This window comes from Mytilus californianus, unplaced genomic scaffold (assembly GCF_021869535.1).
Source record: "Mytilus californianus isolate M0D057914Y unplaced genomic scaffold, xbMytCali1.0.p SCAF_2, whole genome shotgun sequence".
NCBI lineage: Eukaryota > Metazoa > Mollusca > Bivalvia > Mytilida > Mytilidae > Mytilus > Mytilus californianus.
The window spans coordinates 96,788,047-96,808,930 of record NW_026262668.1 but is presented as its reverse complement, the minus strand read 5'-3'; the positions used below and the strand labels follow the sequence as shown (position 1 = coordinate 96,808,930).

At 32.1% G+C, this 20,884-nt stretch overlaps 1 protein-coding gene across 3 annotated transcripts in view; it reads right to left on the bottom strand.

Annotated features, from left to right (window-relative positions):
- Positions 1–8,011: 8,011 nt before the first annotated feature.
- LOC127730478 (parathyroid hormone/parathyroid hormone-related peptide receptor-like) overlaps positions 8,012–20,884 on the bottom strand; it is a 58,734-nt gene continuing 45,861 nt past the window's right edge. For 2 of the 3 annotated variants that reach the window (XM_052238907.1, XM_052238905.1), the window contains exons 7-14: positions 18,539–18,704; positions 17,305–17,461; positions 15,795–15,855; positions 14,577–14,646; positions 13,420–13,511; positions 10,388–10,526; positions 9,854–9,895; positions 8,012–8,832 (exon numbers count right to left, since the gene is read on the bottom strand). In XM_052238907.1, the coding sequence (XP_052094867.1) occupies positions 8,527–8,832; positions 9,854–9,895; positions 10,388–10,526; positions 13,420–13,511; positions 14,577–14,646; positions 15,795–15,855; positions 17,305–17,461; positions 18,539–18,704 (1,033 nt within the window). In that variant the 3' untranslated portion in view covers positions 8,012–8,526. The remainder of the gene's footprint in view (positions 8,833–9,853; positions 9,896–10,387; positions 10,527–13,419; positions 13,512–14,576; positions 14,647–15,794; positions 15,856–17,304; positions 17,462–18,538; positions 18,705–20,884) is intronic. The other variant, XM_052238906.1, reaches the window with a different exon arrangement.

Below are 20,884 nucleotides of genomic sequence, written 5' to 3'. Positions count from 1 at the left end.
ATTTTTTTTTCAAATTTCAAATATTGAAAAATTTCAAGAAGTAATCTTTAATTGCACAGTATGGCGCATTAGATTTGTAAAATCTTTGACCACATTTATTTATTTGTTATGCCAAATCTGACCGTGTATTTAGATTTTTAATTTTGGGTCCAGTTTTCAAATTGGTCTACATTAAGGTCCAAAGGGTCCAAAATTAAACTTAGTTTGATTTTAACAAAATTTGAATATATGGGGTTCTTTGATATGCTGAATCTAAACATGTATTTAGATTTTTTATTTCAGGCCCAGTTTTCAAGTTGGTCCTAATTGGGGTCCAAAATTAAACTTTGTTTGATTTTAACAAAAATTGAATATATGGGGTTCTTTGATATGCTGAATCTAACCATGTATTTAGATTTTTTATTTGTGGGCCCCGCTATCAAATTGGTTCATATTGAGGTCAAAAGGGTCCAAAATAAAACTTTGTTTTATTTCATCAAAAATTGAATTATTGGGGTTCTTTGATATGCCAAATCTAACCGTGTATTTAGATTTTTAATTTTGGGTCCCGTTTTTTTAAATTGGTCTACATTAAGGTCCAAAGGGTCCAAAATTAAACTTAGTTTGATTTTAACAAAAAATTAATATGGGGTTCTTTGATATGCTGAATCTAACCATGTATTTTGATTTTTGGGCCCCGTTATCAAATTGGTCCACATTGAGGTCAAAAGGGTTCAAAATTAAACTTTGTTTGATTTCATCAAAAATTGAATTCTTTGGATTCTTTTATATACTGAATCTAACCATGACATTGTATTTAGATTTTGGATATTGGACCATAATAGGTAAATTAAAAAAAATTAAGTCTTAGACCACATTCATTCTGTGTCAGAAACCTATGCTGTGTCAAATATTTAATCACAATCCAAATTCAGAGCTGTATCAAGCTTGAATTTTGTGTCCATACTTGCCCAACTGTTCAGGGTTCGACCTCTGCGGTCGTATCAAGCTGCGCCCAGTGGAGCATTTTATTGTCAAATGACATCTAACTGAAAGGAATTAATTTGTATCTGAAAGATTATAACTACCATCACTTCTAACCGATTTTTGGTTTTGGTTCTTATACATATTTAGGATAATAAACTCTAAATTGGCTCAAATCGTAATTAAAATTTAAGTTCAGGGCTTGTTTTGGTGATTGCACTTTTGGTTCTAGCAGTCATTGCTTTTGCCAGCTTTCTTTGTGCTAAGCTGGAAATTTTAGAGATTTTAGAATCTCCGCCTCACTTTCTGTTGTTTATTAGACCTTTGATGACTTTGTTTCTGGTTGATTTAGCCTGTTAAGAGGTTGTTTTTGGTCTTTTCATGATATTTCCTGCCTTCTTAGACGAATCTCTGTTAAGGAGTTGCATATGTCTATGTCCTTTAGACATCCAGCATTATAGAAAATGAAAATAACATTTTATAAACATTTCTTGCGTCTGAAGCACTTCTTTTGGATTTACCTTCATCAGGAGTGTCCAATCCAAAACATTTGAAAGCCATGGATGTATAAATGCGTAAATATGTTTGGAGCTATATGGCAAAAATTAAAGGGATCAAAAAGAGTAGCAAAATTCGGTTGAGGTCAAGTTTGCCTGATGGAGTTGGAACTTTAGTTTCTTTGCAATTTCTTAATTTATCAACAGGGAATTTTTAGAAAATATGTTAACCATGTCAGTACTGAAGTACTGATTACTGAGCCAATGATACTATCGGGGACTAACAGACCACAACTAGTGGTATCGACCCAGTGATAGTAAATTAAAATAACACTTCATAACTTTGTACGCTTGAAACATTTTACAGGATTTACCTTCACCAGGAATGCTCAAACCTAACCAATTGATAGCTAGGGATGTATAAACACTTAGAATCGTTTTGAGCTATATGATAAATAGAGACCTCAGAAAAGAAGCTAATTCCTGGAGGAGTTAGAACCATAGTTTCATAGTAATTATTTTATTTATCAACGAGACATTTTGGAAAAAAAATATGTTATGAATCATGTCAGTACCGAAGCACGAACTAACACTCCACCAGAACGGTTCCCATACGAAGATCAACATACTCGTATGAACCACTGTTTCGTCTGCTATAAGCAGTTTCTGGAGATATTGAGGAGGTGTTGCCACTTCGAACAACTTTAATTCTATTTCTTTCCACGGGGTTTTTACCTTCTGACAGAGCTTGTCACATTTCTCCGTGAAGGTATTCGCTTTCTTTTAGTGTGATTTCCAGACATTGGGAAACAAACTTGCGTATTGTCAAGGTAACAGCTATGAATGATGCTTCGTTGTAACTGGTCTAACCTCAATAAAGGATTTGGGAAAAAGAGGTATTTTAGTAACTACATTTTATTGTCGAGCCTGCTACTTTCGTCGCAGAAAGCTCGACAAAGGGATAGTGATCCGGCGGCGGCGGCGGCGGCGGCGGCGTTCGCTAACTTCATAAAAGCTTTATATTTTAGAAGGTGGAAGATCTGGATGCTTCATACTTGGTATATGGATGCCTCATGTTACGAAGTTTCCGTCAGTCACTTGTCCAATGTCCTTGACCTCATTTTCATGGTTCAGTGACTACTTGAAAAAAAAGTTAAGATTTTTTGTAATGTTAAATTCTCTCTTATTATAAGTAATAGGATAACTATATTTGGTATGTGCGTACCTTGCAAGGTCCTCATGCCCGTCAGACAGTTTTCACTTGACCTCGACCTCATTTCATGGATCGGTGAACAAGGTTAAGTTTGGTGGTCAAGTCCATATCTCGGATACTATAAGCAATAGGTCTAGTATATTCGGTGTATGGGAGGACCGTAAGGTGTCAATGTCCAACTGGCAGGTGTCATCTGACCTTGACCTCATTTTCATGGTTCAGTGGTTATAGTTAAATTTTTGTGTTTTGGTCTGTTTTTCTTATACTGTATGCAATAGGTCTACTATATTTGGTGTATGGAATGATTGTAAGGTGTACATGTCTAACTGACAGGTGTCATCTGACCTCGACCTCATTTTCATGGTTCAGTGGTCAAAGTTAAGTTTTTGAGTTTTGGTCTTTTTTTCTAATACTATATGCAATAGTTCAACTATATTTGGTGTATGGAAATATTTTATGATCTATATGTCAGTCACGAAGGTTTTATTTGACCTTGACCTCATTTTCAAGGTTCATTGCTCAGTGTTAAGTTTTTGTGTTTTGGTCCGTTTTTCTTAAACTATAAGCAATAGGTCAACTATATTTGTTGTATGGAAGAATTGTAAGCTGTACATGCCTGCCTAGCATGGTTCATTTGACCTTGACCTCATTTTCATGGTTCATTGGTCAATGTTTAGTTTACTTGGTTAATGTTAAGTTTATGTGACAGTTGTAATAAAGCTTTATATTTTGGACTATCAACATAATATCAATGATTAGTAAAGAAGGCGAGACATTTCAGCGTGTGCACTCTTGTTTACTTTGTAGTAGTTGTAATTTTGAAAACTTCAAATGTTTATTAAAGAAGTTACAAATGTAACTTGAAAAAAAATCAATTAATGTGTTCCATGAAGTCCTGCTCTGTCTTGATCTCATTCTAAAATAGTAACAAACCCCATAAATGTCCCTTTCTTACTTTCTCTTTTTTTAGTCTCCTGACAGTCATTGCAGTTCCTATTTATCTGATTTACTGTTTAATTTGTTCTCGTCCTGATCATAATTGAAATATTTGCCACTGGAACTTGGATAGACGCGTACGTAAATAGCAATCAATAAAAAAGAAAATACACGGTGCAAAATAAGACACACAAGATATATATACATTATGTAGAGGTCTATCCAGTAATGATTATGTATATATAGTCGATTTACATAAACATAATACAATGGGAACTTCAGTTTTGGAGGGGGATATTGCTAGTTACAATGAACAGTTGATTCACATTATTGTAAAAAAAAATACACTGTGATAAAAATCATGACTATTTAGGAATTTTAGTTCACACGGTATTATTTGTTCATATTGCATAAGCGTTCCTGATAAAGGTAATTCCATGAAAACGCTGCGGACGCACGAAATTTATAAATGGTTGTTTAATTTACTAGGTGGATTGGTAGTCACCGGGGGTATTATATCTATTAGGAAGCCGAAGGAAACAGCTAGTAAATATTAATGGAACCGAATCCGAACTCCTTAATATCACATATCGTTGACAATAACAGGCAAAACAATATGTATCATCTTTGGACCGAAACGAAAACTAAGAAAAGCAACAGAAATTAAGGGAAAATGTAACAATCATGTAATAAAGTCACAACATAAAGTTAAATATTTAGGCTTAGAAATTGTTCAAAATATATACGGGGACAGCATAGTTAGCTGTAACAAAAAAATAAGTAAGTTCTGGACTGAAATTTATATACTGTAAGACAAATTGCCTGTCTACAGAAACCCGAAAATGCTAAGAATGGCTGTTATTCAATGTCACTTTTAATATTCTTGTTCCTCTTGGTATGCCGGTGTTTCACATACATTAAAAAATAAACTTCAAATTTCCCCCCAAAAACTTAGATTCATTAATAAATTAGGTTAAGAAACAAGCGTTGGCAAACTAGAACTACCAAGCCTCGGTTTTCCGAACATTGAAAACAGGGTTGAGCAAAATTGCGATTGAAATGAACCGTAGTTAATTAAAAATGAAATAGCTGAAAAAGAACAGGGGTGAATTTGTTTTAGTTTATTTTTGCCCTTCCAATTAAAAAAAAAAAAAAAAAAAAAACTGCTCGATCAGGTAAGAAAAAAGTAAAATAGCGTAAATACCGAACTCCAAGGAAAATTCAAAACGGAAAGTCCTTTATCAAATGACAAAATCAAAAGTTCAAACACATTAAACGAATTATCAAATATCAGGTTCCGTCGACTAGTTATAGGATATCACGTCGCCTACATAGCAGGATATTCTACGAATCATGTCGTATCCATCACTTTGTGTTGCTTAAGCTTAAGATTTTAATGGTGTCTGTTGTTTACATGTTCGAATTACAGTGATTATCATTGTCAATCAATAAACAACTAAAAGTAGTCTTTTTGTTCTGTATGCAGCTCACTTTTCATTGTCGAAAGGCTATATACTGGACGTTTTCATGGCTCTGTTTTTGTTTTATTTGACATAGTATATATCTACAACAACTACTTACATATAAATATAACATAACATCATATTTATTATGAGCATCAATGAATGGATTTTTAAGAGGCCGTCATTATTTCACAACTAAGTTTTTGTAATTTTGATGTTATCGAAATTATTGAACCAATGCATGCATATATACTAAACTAAGTCCTGTTTGCACGTTTTTTATATTTATTACGAAGCTATAACGTATCAACAATCAATATTTCATTCAGTGATTATTAATCGCAAGCTAATTAACTTTGGAGTTCGTTGTTAAAGTTTACCGAACATTAATAAACAATCAACACAGAAGCACGTGGAGCACGTGACAAATAAGTGAATTGATAGCGCCATAATAATATTTTAATATGCGTTCCCATTTGTAAATTAAACTTTTGATTAACAGTTGTTAAATGATTTGTTGTGGCATCAGGAAAGCTCAAACCTAACACACTCATCTTGACGAATTTACTTCCAGTGCACGTTTGTTAATATTCTTTCATTACGGATTTCCCCTCGCACTTGCGCTGTGCGGTGGCCAAGGTTCTAACGAGAAGTCTCGTAGTTAAGGTCACTGCATACGGAAAAAGTATCGGCGAATTAGTGTACTGGAAGACAATAATTCAATAGAAGTATAATGATGAAAATTTTGATAATATAAAGAATTTTCTTTTACAAGAAAGTTCATGACACTAGTTTTATAATAAAACTTAGCCCAGTGGCGGATCCAGAGGGGGGCGTAGAGGGCGTACGCCCCCCCTTTGCTTGAACTTTTTTTTTTTTTTTTTTTTTGTAAAATGATTAATCAGACTAGACTTCGTGAACTTTGCCATTACCCGGCCGTGTATTTAATTTTTATGCGACTATTCTTTACTTATAAAGATATTTTTCGCTCGTATTTACTGTAATATATTATTGATTATGTCAAAGTCATGTGATTCGCTACGGTGGAGTTGATCAGTACGTCGAAAAAAACGTCACTCAGTCATTTTGAAATTCAAATTACAGTAACACATTGCTTACGGCGGAGGATGACAAGCATGACTCTTTCAAAGCGACACAGGATTGAACAAGAACCACGTATTGACTTCTATTTCAAAATTCCACTCAACAGAAAGTAATACTCTATTACACTCTCATGAAAAAAAAAATTCCACAGCAATATTATTTACCTTCGAAAATATGTTTAACCCCAGACGCCCCAGCCAATTAATAACATTGCTGAATAGTGATCCCCAGTCAGTAAGCTCTAGATAGATTAAAGTCTAAGGTACGGACCATTTGATTTTATAGGGCAGTCTGAGATATTTTAGTGAAACATTTTTGACCCTGATTTTTGCCTTAAACAAAAATTCTGGCCGTATCTGTATTGAAAACAATTCTCGTGTCCCCTTTTTTGCTATCAGAAAAAAAAATCCAACAGAATTATTCAGCATTAAATGAACATGGTGATTAAAAAAACGGGCGTAAATTTTTTTGGGGGTTTGCATGTAAATCCCATATCTGACCGAAATGTCTGTTTCGCCGAACTGATATACTGAATACTTTTTTCAAGGCCCAACTGCAACCTGCCTGCTGGGTTTGGCCTTTATGTCTCCATTTGTCGACCGTCATTCACAACTTCGTTGTCATTTGATTTTCAGACTCATTCGTAGCCTTTGGTTGATTTGGGACCCCTCACTTCCCTTGTTGGGTGAAACATTTCAACCAAACATTTGGATAAAAAATGCTTGTTTGTCTTTGTTCGAGTCGGTCGTATTATAAACTTCATTGAATAGCCGTATATCATCATACATGTTTACAAAAATAAATCTATGAGGTTATGCTAACTAACCATACAACAAACGAGAATTTTCCATGTCCATTTTTTACTGACAAATCCCACATCAAATATATTAGTACATAGCTTTGGATCCATTCAATCATTTTATAATAGACAATTAGGGGCTAGCTGAAGGACGCCTCCGGGTGCGGGAGTTTCTCGCTGCATTGAAGACCTATTGGTGGCCTTCGGCTGTTGTCTGCTCTATGGTCGGGTTGTTGTCTCTTTGACACACTCCCCATTTCCATTCTCAATTTTAATTAATGGGGAGAATGCGGCATCAAAAGTGTCCAACCCTAGCTTACACTTTAACTATAAAATATACATGCCCCACGTCAGGAACCGTTAAAAATGTGCATTTTACAGTTATTTTATGTTTTTTAGCCCCAAAAAGGTCTAAAAAAAATTTCGCCTCGCTCCGCTCGGCAAACTTTAAATACTACGCCCCCCTTTCCAAAATCCTGGATCCGCCCCTGTAGCCATTCAAGTATATGAACATATTCAACTTCTTTTTTTAGCTCACGAGGCCCGACTGGGCCCCATGTGAGCTTATGCTATCACTTGGCGTCCGTCGTCGTCGTCTGTCGTAAACTATTTCAAAAATCTTCTCCTCTGAAACTACTGGGCCAAATACCTTCAAACTTTAACTAAATGTTCCTTAGGGTATCTTGTTTATAAATTGTATCCGAAGTTTTGATCCATCGACAAACATGGCCGCCATGGCTAAAAATAGAATATAAGGGTCAAATGCAGTTTTTGGCTTATATCTCAAAAACTAAATCTTTTAGAGCAAATGTGACAATGGGTAAAATTGTTTAATTGGTCAAGATCTATCAGCCCTGAAATTATCAGACGAATCAAACAACCCATTGTTGGGTTGCTGTCACCGAATTGGTAGTTTTAACAAAATTTTGCAGTTTTTTGTTATTATTTTGAATATTATTATAGATATATATATATACTGTAAGCAGCAATAATGTTCAGCAAAGTAAGATCTACAAAAAAGTTAATATGACCAAAATTGTGAATTGACCCCTTAAGGAGTAATTGCCCTTTAAAGACAATTTTACACAATTTGTTCATCAAGTTTGCTAACATTTAAAAATCTTCTCTTCTGAAATACAGGTGAGCGATTCAGGCTCTTGAGACTTTTGTTTTAAATTGAAATTTCATATGATTTTAAATATAAAGCTACAACATAATGATTTATAACAATGACGTTTTATTTACAGGTAACCTACCTAAACATTATGTAACAACAATTCATAACAATATAAACTAAAATACTATAAATTTTACAATCAATAAATATATATTGCATCGTATTGTTTTGAATCGACCATTGTATAAATACATGTATATAAAATGTTTCTATTTTCATACTATGATTCGTCAAACAATAGTTAATACACCTTTACGTTTCGTAAATAAAACAAGTGGAATTTTCTTCATTTAGTGGCATTTGTGTAAGAACCTCGGATAGCACAGTCAATTCTACCACAACAATTGTACTCCCAAATGTCATCAGTTAACATATCAGTCATTTGGTCTGTGATTTCCTACACAGTTTTCTGACTGATAATCTATCATTGGTGTAGATTCATCCTGCCACTGAACGTGTCCATTTGTTTTGTGGTTTTCATTTGCATCATTTTGAATACGTGTCAGAGGTTTAAGTTCATGATTTGATGTTTTTCGTTCGGTCTCTGAATTTGAATTTGAAACTATAGACCCACGTCCACGTGATACGTATGAGGTCACTGTATCTCGATGGCTTCGCAGTGACCCACCTCCATGTGATAATCTGAACCGCTTCCAGGTTTTTGCAATTTCTGTTTGAACCTGAAAAACAACAAAAGTAACATTCACATCAAAGCATTAATTCGTTCTGTGTAATAATACTGGGTAAATTCTTAAATATATTAAGGTTTTTTAACTATTGGTTCTTTGCGGTAAAGATTATGTCATCTCTTGGACAATTTCAATTGAATATCTGTGTCATAGATGGATGACCATATATCAGTTCCATTTTTCGTGGCAGTTCTTGCTTCCTTGATATGACATCACCGAATGCGAAAGTCATGTTTTGTTCGGATAATGGTTTTTGATGATTGTCCCTTGGTATATTCTTACTTGATATATCCGGTACACAAAATATAAATCTGTACGTTTAAAAAGGTGTATTACAACACCAGAAATAAGTTAAAAAAAAGATTTTTTAAATAATGAATACAAAAATGTTTAAATATGTCGATGACAAGTATCATGTATCTTTATCAGTTGACTAATATAATTTTGCGTCCGAAACATTATTCATCGTTAAAAATCATAAACGTCAATCATTGTAAAAATACAAACGTTTTCGTTCTGTAAACTTGAGGGTTATATAAAAGACAGGAGGAACATCTAAACTCTTCTAGGGAAAAAGGAATGTCAAGAATATGGAACGAAAATATCAAACCGCAAGGTATACTTAAAAAGGTGTAAAAATCCATATACACTATTCAGCCTCAAGTAAGCAATATGCAATACACTATCATAGTTCTGTATTTTAACATTCACCTTCAAATCTTTTGCACTTATATGCATTTTCAATTTTTTGGGATTCCTGGAATAAACGTCTAAAATCCGCTTGGTCGTTTATCTTTTCACACCTCGTGTATTTATACACCCCTCATATATGTATACATTTAACCTCTACAGTTTGTAGTATACACCACTTTTCTCGTTGTTCTCATCTGCTGTCAATGTTATAAAGGGAGAGAATATGCAAAGGGGACAATCTTACTACGTGTTTATCAAGTATTAAACTTTAAACAATATAAATGTTTATTGCAATATCATCAAGAAAAGCCAAACTTACATCTCCATTGAGGAAACAAAATAATAACGCTACAACAAACCCCTGAAAATAAATAAATTCATTCATTAATTATTGATATGCATATTATCAATAATTAACAAAAATTATAAACTTTATGTATTTATTGCTTTCCTCGTCAGAATTATGAGTTTTCTGGTCTTTTTTCACATTAATAATTATATCATAGTGTAAGACGTAAAACATTGATAACAGCTCGTGACAGATGTTGTCTAAATAAAGTTTTCTTTTTAAAACTGGGACATATTCTTTTAATATTTAAACGGTTATTTACTTTAAATTTATTGCAATTGGTATCTTATAAAACGTGATTGGTTCTAGGATTCTTCGTTTTTTTGTTTTCAGAAAGAAAGCATTTACTTATCAAATTGTCATATATAATAAAGAGTGAAATGGAAAATATGCAAGATCATGACAGATATATTGAAGGTTAAACACCTGACAGTCACGGAAATTGGTGTTAGGGAAAGCAAAATTGTCCAGCATACAAATAACCAACATATAATATCAACTTACTTGAATAGAATTAAAGAACATTTCAAAATATAACTTAACAAGTTCTGCTTCTTTGCTGACGTTATCTGGGAGTCCTATGAACACAATGTAATGTACTCCAAATAACGGTATTAATACCATTGTTGATTTGGCTAGTCTCCTGAAAGATAAGACCTGAAGTTTGAACCAGTATATGATAGCAAAGACATTACAAGCTTTGAAAACATCGTGCATCTGAAGGAAATCGGACCTTTTAACGTACACCACCGCTTTACCTGGTTAACTGAACTGGATTCCTGTCAGAAAATTATATTCTTGATATAAGCAGATCCAGCGTTAATAAAAAGAAGGTGCTATCTTGTCAAATATTCATAATGTTCGGTTTTTTTTTGTAATGTAATGACAATATTGGCAATATTTGATAATAAAATATTCTACATAAGAAACTAACACTGACGATAATAAATCCACAAGATGGAAGCATTTTTATAACTACTGATATAAGTTATCACTAAATAAAATTGAAATACGCTTGCTTGAACTAACTTCAAAAGATGTTTGGATGCATTGCCACACAATAACAGGCAAAACCTGTCAAATAAGGGACTACACAAACAAAACCTACAGAGAAAATAAGAAATAAATTTATGCTTTGCAGTATTCACGAAGATACCAATTAGTTTGAAGTAAAAGGCTACATTGAAATAAAACGATGTCCATCACTTGTGTGTCATTAACTGCAAATAAACAAAAATCAGGAAAGATATGGGTACCTGAATGGTCAACTGTTTGATATATATCAAAAATGACAGAAAAGACACAACAGAAATATATTTTCGAATTACTGGTATTTGAAAAATACTAAAATTATTTTGATAAACAAATGCACTAAAATAACAGAACCAAATTAGAATTAAAAACAAATTAATCTCATCACACTAAATGGTATTGTTTTTGTTGTAAACGATTAACCAATTTCCAAAAGTTAAAGAAAAGCAAAGAACCATTCACTAGAATGTTTTAAACATTGAATGTTTCAATGGTTTTTTTTTTCATTTCTTAACCGAACTTTAATGACTGAACAAAGCCTTTGGCATTGAAATGTTTTCATGGACCGCAGAGAATCTGTTTGTTCATTTTGAGAGAAGAGAAAGCAGTTACCATCAGAGCGGAGAAATAAGATGATTTATCAAGTACTTTTTTGAGTTTTGCCAAATTTGCACCGCATTAAATATAGTTATGAAACAACAGATATAAAAACAGATAATTAATTTTAATTGTTCGTTTAATCACAAATTTACATGAAAATGATGTATATCTAAATAATTATCTGTAATGATCTTTTTCACTAAAATTTAAAAAAAAACATGTTTAGAACAAAGAAAGGTAAAAATAAAATATTATTATTTTATAAAATTTTACTGATCGTTAATAAAATGTTAATTTTTAAACTAAATGTACCTAAAGTATAAGCAAATCAGTAGAAATCTACTAAAATGTGTATTTACATCAAATAAAAATATCAAAGTATTAAGCAGTGGATTAATATCTATTTATTTTTCATGTGATCTGCAAAAATGCGCTATTTCAGTGTGTCAGGACAAGGCTTTGTTGTCACTTGCGCTTCGGACGCATGAAAATTATAATGTGTTGTTTTCTTTTTTGTTTATGATACAGAAAAATCAGAAACACAGATGCAACAAGAGAGTTGATGTCAACATCTACTACTGCTTTATAAATGTCGATATGATAAACCACTAATATTACGGATTTCATGATATGATATAAGACTATCACAATTTCATTCTGGCGGAGATGTATTAATGTTTCTTCTTCATCAATTGATGACATTTAAAACTCGGTTAACTATTGTTGCCTTAATTGATTAATTGCGGTATAATTTATCTAAAAGCTTCGTTTAACAACTCAAAATAGACTAAATCCAAAAAAAACCACCGTTAATGAAAAGAAAATACCATCAGATATCCAGTGTTCCCATGAAAAGACAATGTCCTGATAACAAATAAAAACAAAGTCCTGTTTAAAATCAAATATCACAAATTTCAAATGGTATTAGTTCGATAATCTATCAAAACAATGTACAAACATGTGCTGTATTGTGAAAAAAAAACCCAAAGAGAATAACTATTCGACACAAGTTACACCCTTGTACACACAATGGTACAGAGTCTACTTTCTGTATCCTTATTGATATTTTTATTGATCTTGATTTGAGTTTTGTTGACTTCTGCTGTGAGATAACTACTAAGAAAATAAAAAAAATAATTATAATGCAGTAAATAAATAGTAGCAAAATCACACAAAAGCAGGAATTTGACATACAGTGCTTTGCAGTCTGCAGGATGTGTTAAGTAAGCACAGGACATGTTAGTCATTTGGTAAAATAAAACGACATCATTGTGACAAAAATGTATACCATATTCCATGGCCGATATAAAAGTAATACAATGATTTAAAAGTTGTAGTCCATCGATAGAATATTTAGAGTATTTAATCTTATTTGTTTAGTGTTCAGATGTCGTTTTATGTTATTTACAAACCATTTGTTAATTTGTTTTGAATAATACCTGAAAGACAATGTAACAAGTTTAAACTTAAATGCGTGTCTTGGCGTGTGCATAGTACCAAGCTTAACCGCTCTTTTCAGCAACATAAGATGAATATCAAATAAAAACAAACAACAGGGGTTTATAGAAATAATCTTCATGCGTTAAGTAGTTGTTTTTTAGTGTTAAATGAAATAATTGATAATCTTGTATGTGATGGCGGTATGTTTTGTGCAAGGACATTTTGTGATTTTTTTTAGATTTGATATATAATGCAAGTAATATATATTTTAAAAGAAATCGCAGGAAAATGGCTAATTACTGTTACTATTGAAAATATTAAACTATTTTTTTGTTTGTAAATGATTTATGAAAATTAATAAAGTTCAAACTATAACTGATGCACATACATATAGTTAATGAGGAACATCTGATTATCAAATAGCATGTGTATAATACTGTCTTAAAGAGTAATGTTATGCTTACCTATACCTGAATTTCTTTGTTTCAAATGAATTGAATGCTGTCAGCTTTGTATATAACACCCGTATAGTGTTCAAAAAGATTAAAAAGTTAACCTGCAAGAAAAAGGTTTAAAGTAGCCCTGATAGGCACTGAAGCAGTTACAGTAGTTTGTTTTTTCCGTTTGTTATTCAGTGTATCTTCTTAATTGAAAAAAGTGAAGATGTCAAAGTAAAAAAATAAATTTGCAGTTTTTTAATTATTTTACGGATTTACCTTCATAATAGTCCATAGAAAAAAATATAAAGTGCTAATTAGAACACAAAGTAAAAGCTGCAACATGAGAGCATGATAACCCGTCAACATTACTTTCAAGAAACAAAAGAAGAAATCATCCAAATTAAAATGAAGTTATCCTTATTAATTGAGTTATTGAGATACCGGTGAAAGCTTTCATAACTTTGGATGAAATTGTCAGAGTTATCAAATAATATTGGAAAATTGCCACCATTTTTAGATACAAGTCACGTAACTTAAAAACAAAAACAATTCAGAAGATCACCAATTATTTCGTAAGCTTCTACAATTTCATGAAAAGTGGCCAAAAAATGTTGACCCAATCCCTTCCCCTTTTTCTTTGAGTAAAATTTTCCTAACCAACAATGACAAATTAGTCAACCGCCAAAATCAAAATATTTTCTCCATCAACAACATAACATACTATGTCCCTTCTACGATAGACGTGTTAAAGTGCCAAACTGTCCAACATCAACAGTATCTGAAGAAGTATAATCTTTCTTACTAAACATTGTCTTTTATGACTAACAGTCCAGAATTACCGGTATTTGTCAAACTGTTTTACGCGTACGTTGAATATAATGATATCAAAATTGCTCCGTTTTAAACGCATATCTCTGGGATGTCTTAGTCTGATGAGAAGTTAACAAATTTTACTCCGAAAAAAAAATTGGGTCCTAAATGCTCTTCAGCTTCGTTTATTATTTAGCCTTTTTAAATTTTTTGATTCGAGTGTCACTGATGAGTCTTTTGTAGACAAAACGCGCGTCTGGCGTACAAAAATTTAAATTTAAACCTGTAACTATGAAGAGCTTATTTAACTTTTACAAATAATCCTTAGTTCGCAAAAGAAATGTAAATATTTTCATAAAAGTAATACTTACAGCAACCGATAACACAATTGGTCCTCTCATTATCCAGAAATACCCAGAAATATTATGAGTATTCCAACATCTATAACATAAAATGTATTTTTATATTTACATGTACTCCCTAATCGACAAGAATATCACACTATATTATAAAATGCAAGGAAAGGATTATCCATTGCAACATCTACTATCATAAAAAGGCTAAGAGCAACAAAATTAAAGGAAATAATTGTATGGTTGTCGCAAGACTATTTTAAGACATGTATTTATGTATTTCGTTGTCCTAACTTTATGATACATTTATTTTCGACTAATGAGTTTGAATGTCCCGTTGGCATCTTTCACCTCTCTTTTATAGTATATCCTAACACGAGACACCTTCAAAATATCTGTTGTGACTATGATATGGGCTAAAACCATCTTATAAAATGTCTTAATCTCAAGATACCTTGGAAACCTGCGATCCTAGCAAATTTCAAACGTTGGTTTCGACACTCAAAATAATTCATTCGGGTATTATTGTTTTATTAACATCCATACATCTTAATAGGTTGTAATAACAACATAAAGTTTGAAGATTCTAATGAGTTTTAACAAAACATTATCAATGTAAAAATAAGCAACGAACACATCATTCACTTATGACAATTGTATTGATAAATTAAAGTTTGTTTTGCGTTGGAATCATTTCAAGGACTTGTTGACTAATTTATAGATGTAGCAGCATCACATCTTACATTTGTGCCTATTGTATAAGGAACTCAGTAGTTAACAGGCTTACACCTACTTCAGTTTAACTTTGGTGGATAGTTGTCTCATCGGCAATCATTCCACATCTCCTCCTTTTTATATTGTATTATAATAGCCACTGATAAAACATCTTTAAAATTGTCGATCTATAGAAATATATCACAGTTCTTTACCTTTCCAAGTCCGAAAATAATGAAAAAATGTTCAGAATTTTGTTACTTTTAAAAAGCGTTGCTGTTTGTCTTATCTTGCTAATGTGTTTAACTTATTAGTAATAGGCCTCGATATATGTTATACAATTAATGAAGTAAAAGTTTGTGATACAGTAAACGATATGACTAAAAACATGTTAGTGGTATAGTTCACGCAACTGAGGTCATGAACGTTAATCATAATTCAGAAATATGCATTCGACGAAGAATAAACACTACCTTTCATTTGGTAACATCCATTATCAACACAATCGATATATTTACTTACAAAGTATTTTCATAAATCGCACGAACTATAACCCATGGTCCCACAAAGAGTAGAGGTGAAGCTGCGAAAAAATAAAAAAACGATGACTTCATTTTAATTTGCATTTCTATTACATTCATCTTTGACCTTCATACAAAAATCATGTAAAATCAGATGATATCAAAACACGGTCCATATAAAGCACGTTAAACTAACAAGAATATGCATGTGTTAAACTATTTGAACGTTAGTTGTTGTGATAGCAACTTTACTTCACTTACTCTATATTTTTGTTAATGAAATATAGTAATATCAAATAAAATTTATCTCTCCTTCTTTGTTGTTAGCACTGCTCTTATTTTTAATTGTTTTTTCTTGTTTGTTATGTAAAGCAAAACAGCCCTATGACACTTTTTCGTATGTAATGCATATAAAACAGATCCGTTGCTGATTGTAATCATAACTCTGCTTCATCGATTCGTTTCGCTTAAAAAAATTGATATTCAGTATTATGTAATATTTCAATTCAAAACAAGAATGCACAGTCGCTAGTGAAATCAAATTTACAAATGCATGTATAAAAGTCTCTTTGGACAGAAATCGCCTAATTCATGATATTTTTTCTATAAGCAAGTGTTATTTAAAAGCTGTAATGAGGAAAAAAGTTAAACTAATTCATAAATGCTCAATAAAATATAAAAGAATCTTTTTTTGATTTTATATGTCATTACCCAACTATTAAAGGATCTTCTGAAAGAAGAAACAACCTTGGCCTTAAAATATAAAGTCGCAGGAAAACCGATAAGATGCTGGAAAACAGACACATAATAATCAATAAAACACGTTAAGGAAAACAAAATATAGAAAGACACGAACCGCTTTAAAACACACGAGAAACATTGAAGTAATTTATATATAAGAAGATACCAAGAGTGCAATACAAATCATAAATCAAAGAAAACACAACAAAATCTTATGATAAGTCGTAATCGGTGATAATCATAAACAGAAAAAAAGAAATGGGATTTTAACTACGAAGTTCAACATATCCGTAGTTATCTGGGATATAGATTTTCCTGTACAGTTTACCAAGTAATCATGACTCCAACTTTACAATTAAGAACCATTGGTTCAGTAGCTTCCTTGCAATCAGCAGAGAATCTTGATAAACCATATCACCTGTGAGATATATACTCCATTAGCATTCTCTACATGGAGTAATTTGAAGTGAAATGATAATGCAAGCTTCTTTTCATTCTTCTTAAATACATCTTTATGAAGCCTGCCTCATACAAATAAAGGAACTATTCGGTTAAATAACATGCACAATTGATTCCCATAAGAAAATCGATTGCCTTAAAAAAAAGTTCACAAGACAATACGTTTTAAATTAAACAAATCAAATCGCTTTTAATTGATTAATGAGGATAAATGCAAGTTGTCGAACTAACAAAAGTAATGATATTTGAATTGATACAGAGACGCAAGAAAAATAATGCTATCAAATTTCAATATACAGTATCACAATTACCCCATCCGAAGATAATGAACCATTTAATTCCACTTTTCTCTGAGAACACAGCTACGGTTATTAACATGTTCAAATATAATCCCTCTACTAGAATCCACATGTAATTCGTTGCCAGTATATAGTGAAACACAGTAAAGAATAGTTTGCACTGCCAATGCTGAAATAAAATAATTTTAATTTTTAAATACGTTCTGAAAAAAAGTATACATGCTATAATAATTTGTTTTAAATGTTTGGGTTTGAGCTTTCGTGAAGAGAAGTTCCTCGGACGTACCAAATTTATAGGCAAGTTTTTTTTAATAACTAGTTTTATTCAGACGACGGAAACCATTAATTTGTTTCTAAATTGACATTTTCCTCACCCTTAAAGGAACCCTGCATAACGATCTTTCGTCTGTGTGACTATTGCTCATTTTTAAACAATGTATCTTACTATTACACATTCTTTCTGATCTACAATTCGATAATTTTGTAAAGATTTTTCTTTGGGATTTTATTTGATGCACACATTCTCCGTTTATGAATTTGTACACCCAACAGGTAAAAACTATTATTTTATGTTTTGTTGTAGATGCAATAAATTTCTTATTGGAGTTATTGAAACTGTGGAATAGACATAAGTCTAAGAACTTTTCCCATAATCTACGAAACCCCCGAATAACTGTTGCTGGATTCATTTACGTCAATTGAGCATATCAATTTTCCAAAAAGTTCAACTGTATGCCATAGTATTTCCTGACGTTTTTCTCTATTAAGCACAGTCAAAAAGACGCTTCCTTAGGACGGAGTCCTGTACAGAAGGATAATTACAGGTATCCAAATGACCAGTATCCAAACAAGAATAGTCGTCATATTTGTAATTTTACCGATAATGTCTTATTCCTTGATTGCCATATTTTGAATGAGTGCATTTGCATTGCGATCGAAGCATGCATAACAGGAGACGCTTACTATGTGAACGCACCCGCCCTCGCTACATTTGGTGCCGCACCCGCCCTCGCTACATTTGGTGTTCTATTTTCTCAGTTTTTGTTAAATATCTTGATTTTTCTCTTCCTAATCTAAACATCAGTAAACTACTGTCGCCTTAATTCAGCTATTACATATTTCACATAGAACGTCACCAAAACTTACCCTGCAATAACATATACTGTTGACCTCAAACCCAGTCAATAACTGTATAATATTTAGGCAATTCCCTTATAAAATAAATAGGAGTTTTCAATATACTCACCGTTCCCTCCATTATAAATTGTAATTTACCATTAACTTCTTTCACGTCACTGGCGAAAGCAGCACTATTTACCAAAAGGTTTTCTTTCATGAAGGATATTGATGCTCGCAAGATAAATGATATGAAAAGATTGATGTGAACTGTATTTCTTGGACATCTCAAACGCCTGAAATACAAATGAAGGATTTAACAGAAGCATATCTTCAACTTTATTCTTTAATATTAAAAAGAACAGTTGGTTCAAGAGAAGTCAGTTATTGCATTGGCTGGAATTACTACTGATGGTGTTTTCATCTTCGTTTTGGAACCAGTATTAGCCGGAAACATGTATGTTAATGAATCTGTGAAAAAAAATCTTATTTCGAACTGATGATAATACTAATTAATGATTATTTTGGAAGCTATATATACCCTTATAATGTCAAAATTTATGAACATTAAATTTGCAACTTGTCCCTATATATTTCTCATCGACGTATATGTACAGCATACCTCCTTTCGTTCATATTTAATTACCGATATAAATGATGTAAACTTTGGCTTTATTATTAATGTAATCTTTTATTGTCGACAAATGGAACTGTTATCTCGTTCTCTAAAGATTAGTTTATTATCAATATATAATATTTTAATATTATTTTAATTGATTTAATTTGACTTGCGTAAATGTATCATTCATTATATAATAGAAGGGATAATGGACTCATTATTCCTTAATTGATTTAAATGGATTCCATTTGTCAAACGTAAAATTGTGCTATTATTGCAGATGTTTGACGTGTTTAAGTTGCTAATACTGTTTTCAGTCTTTTGCAGTCTATGACCTTTAAGTTGTGTTGTTTCAATTGTTATACAGAAAAAGTCAAGCAACTACTCCATGTACTATACGTATTTGTTACAGGCATTTTGTAAAAAAACTCTCTCGGGTAGTAAATTTAGGATCTTTTTGTCATGATAGCAGAAAGACAAATTGTTCTTATTATCGTGATAATAGAAAAAAATTTACAAACACATTTTTAGAAAATCTAGATTTAAAACAGACCAATATGATGCAGAGAAAAAGAAGGATGTTTTTGTTTAACTAATTGTTGTTTGTTAGCGTTCAGTAGCAAATATTTCATACATATTTAGGACGAGAACAAATTGATAATTATCAAATAGGTAAGTTATGCAATGGATTGTCACGGATAAATGACAGGAATTTTGAATGCCGTTTGAAATGAAGGTATGATTAATAGTGATAGAAATGTTGACCTCCAACATACCACCTACAGAATGGTCAAAGAGTTCTTATTGTGCAGAGAGCGAAGCGCTCTCCGTACACGAAACATTATATCAAATGTTCCCATTCAGAAAGAATGCGAATTTATGCATCATCCCCAGCCAAACGGATCCCCCCACAGCGTGGATTTCATCATACAAGGCCATGTTTGGTTGTGATGCAAAGATATGAGCATCTTCATTTTCACTGCCTCATGGGAATTCTTGGGTCTTTCCAATCTGCATGATGAATTTATGCAACAGCAGTTAAAATGTCGAAAATCGACCAAGAAGAGACAAACCAAGGTACATCGACAAGGTAAGCGTCTCCTGCTATGCATACACCACCCGCCATGCAAGATCTGATGTAGCCCATTGATTGCTCTGATAAGCCGTAATATGTAAGTCAACCTAATGATTCTAATGTTACTTTTAATCTTTTGAGAATACATGAAAAAATAGATATTCATGTGTCGGCTGTTGGCGAAACTTAAGTTTTGCGGACGTTAAGTGTTTTATCTGAAAAAGTAGTGACAGAGCTGAATGTGTCATGGTCTGGATTTCACCAAATATGGTTGTAGTGCTAAGAAGGTTTACAAATTTATCATGTCAAAATTATTCAATCCTAGTCTGTGAATGCTAACGGTAAAAAAAAGACAATCTATCAGCAAAATACTGAAAATGAACAAAATTATATTTTCAAAGTTTTGTTTCAGCTATTATTTCTTAATCATAAAAAAAACTTCTGCCAAAGTTTCATAAAATTCTATGAAGGTTTGACAAAGTAATTGTTGTGTAACAAACTTTAACCCCAGACAGTATCTACTTGTATTTCAAAAAACAAATAAGTCCATTTATCAGTGAATTAAGGAAATTGAAAATAAATACTTTAAAAATTTTGCTCTGAATACTGCCTTTTGGTCATAAAAAAGCTTCTATCCAGATTTCATAAAATTCCATGAGAGTTTGACAACGTTATTGATGACTATAAAAATTTAACCTTAGACTGAATCTGAATGTGAACTGTAAAAAAAAATGTCAATTAATCAGTAAAATGCGGGGAAATGACAATAAATATTTTACAAA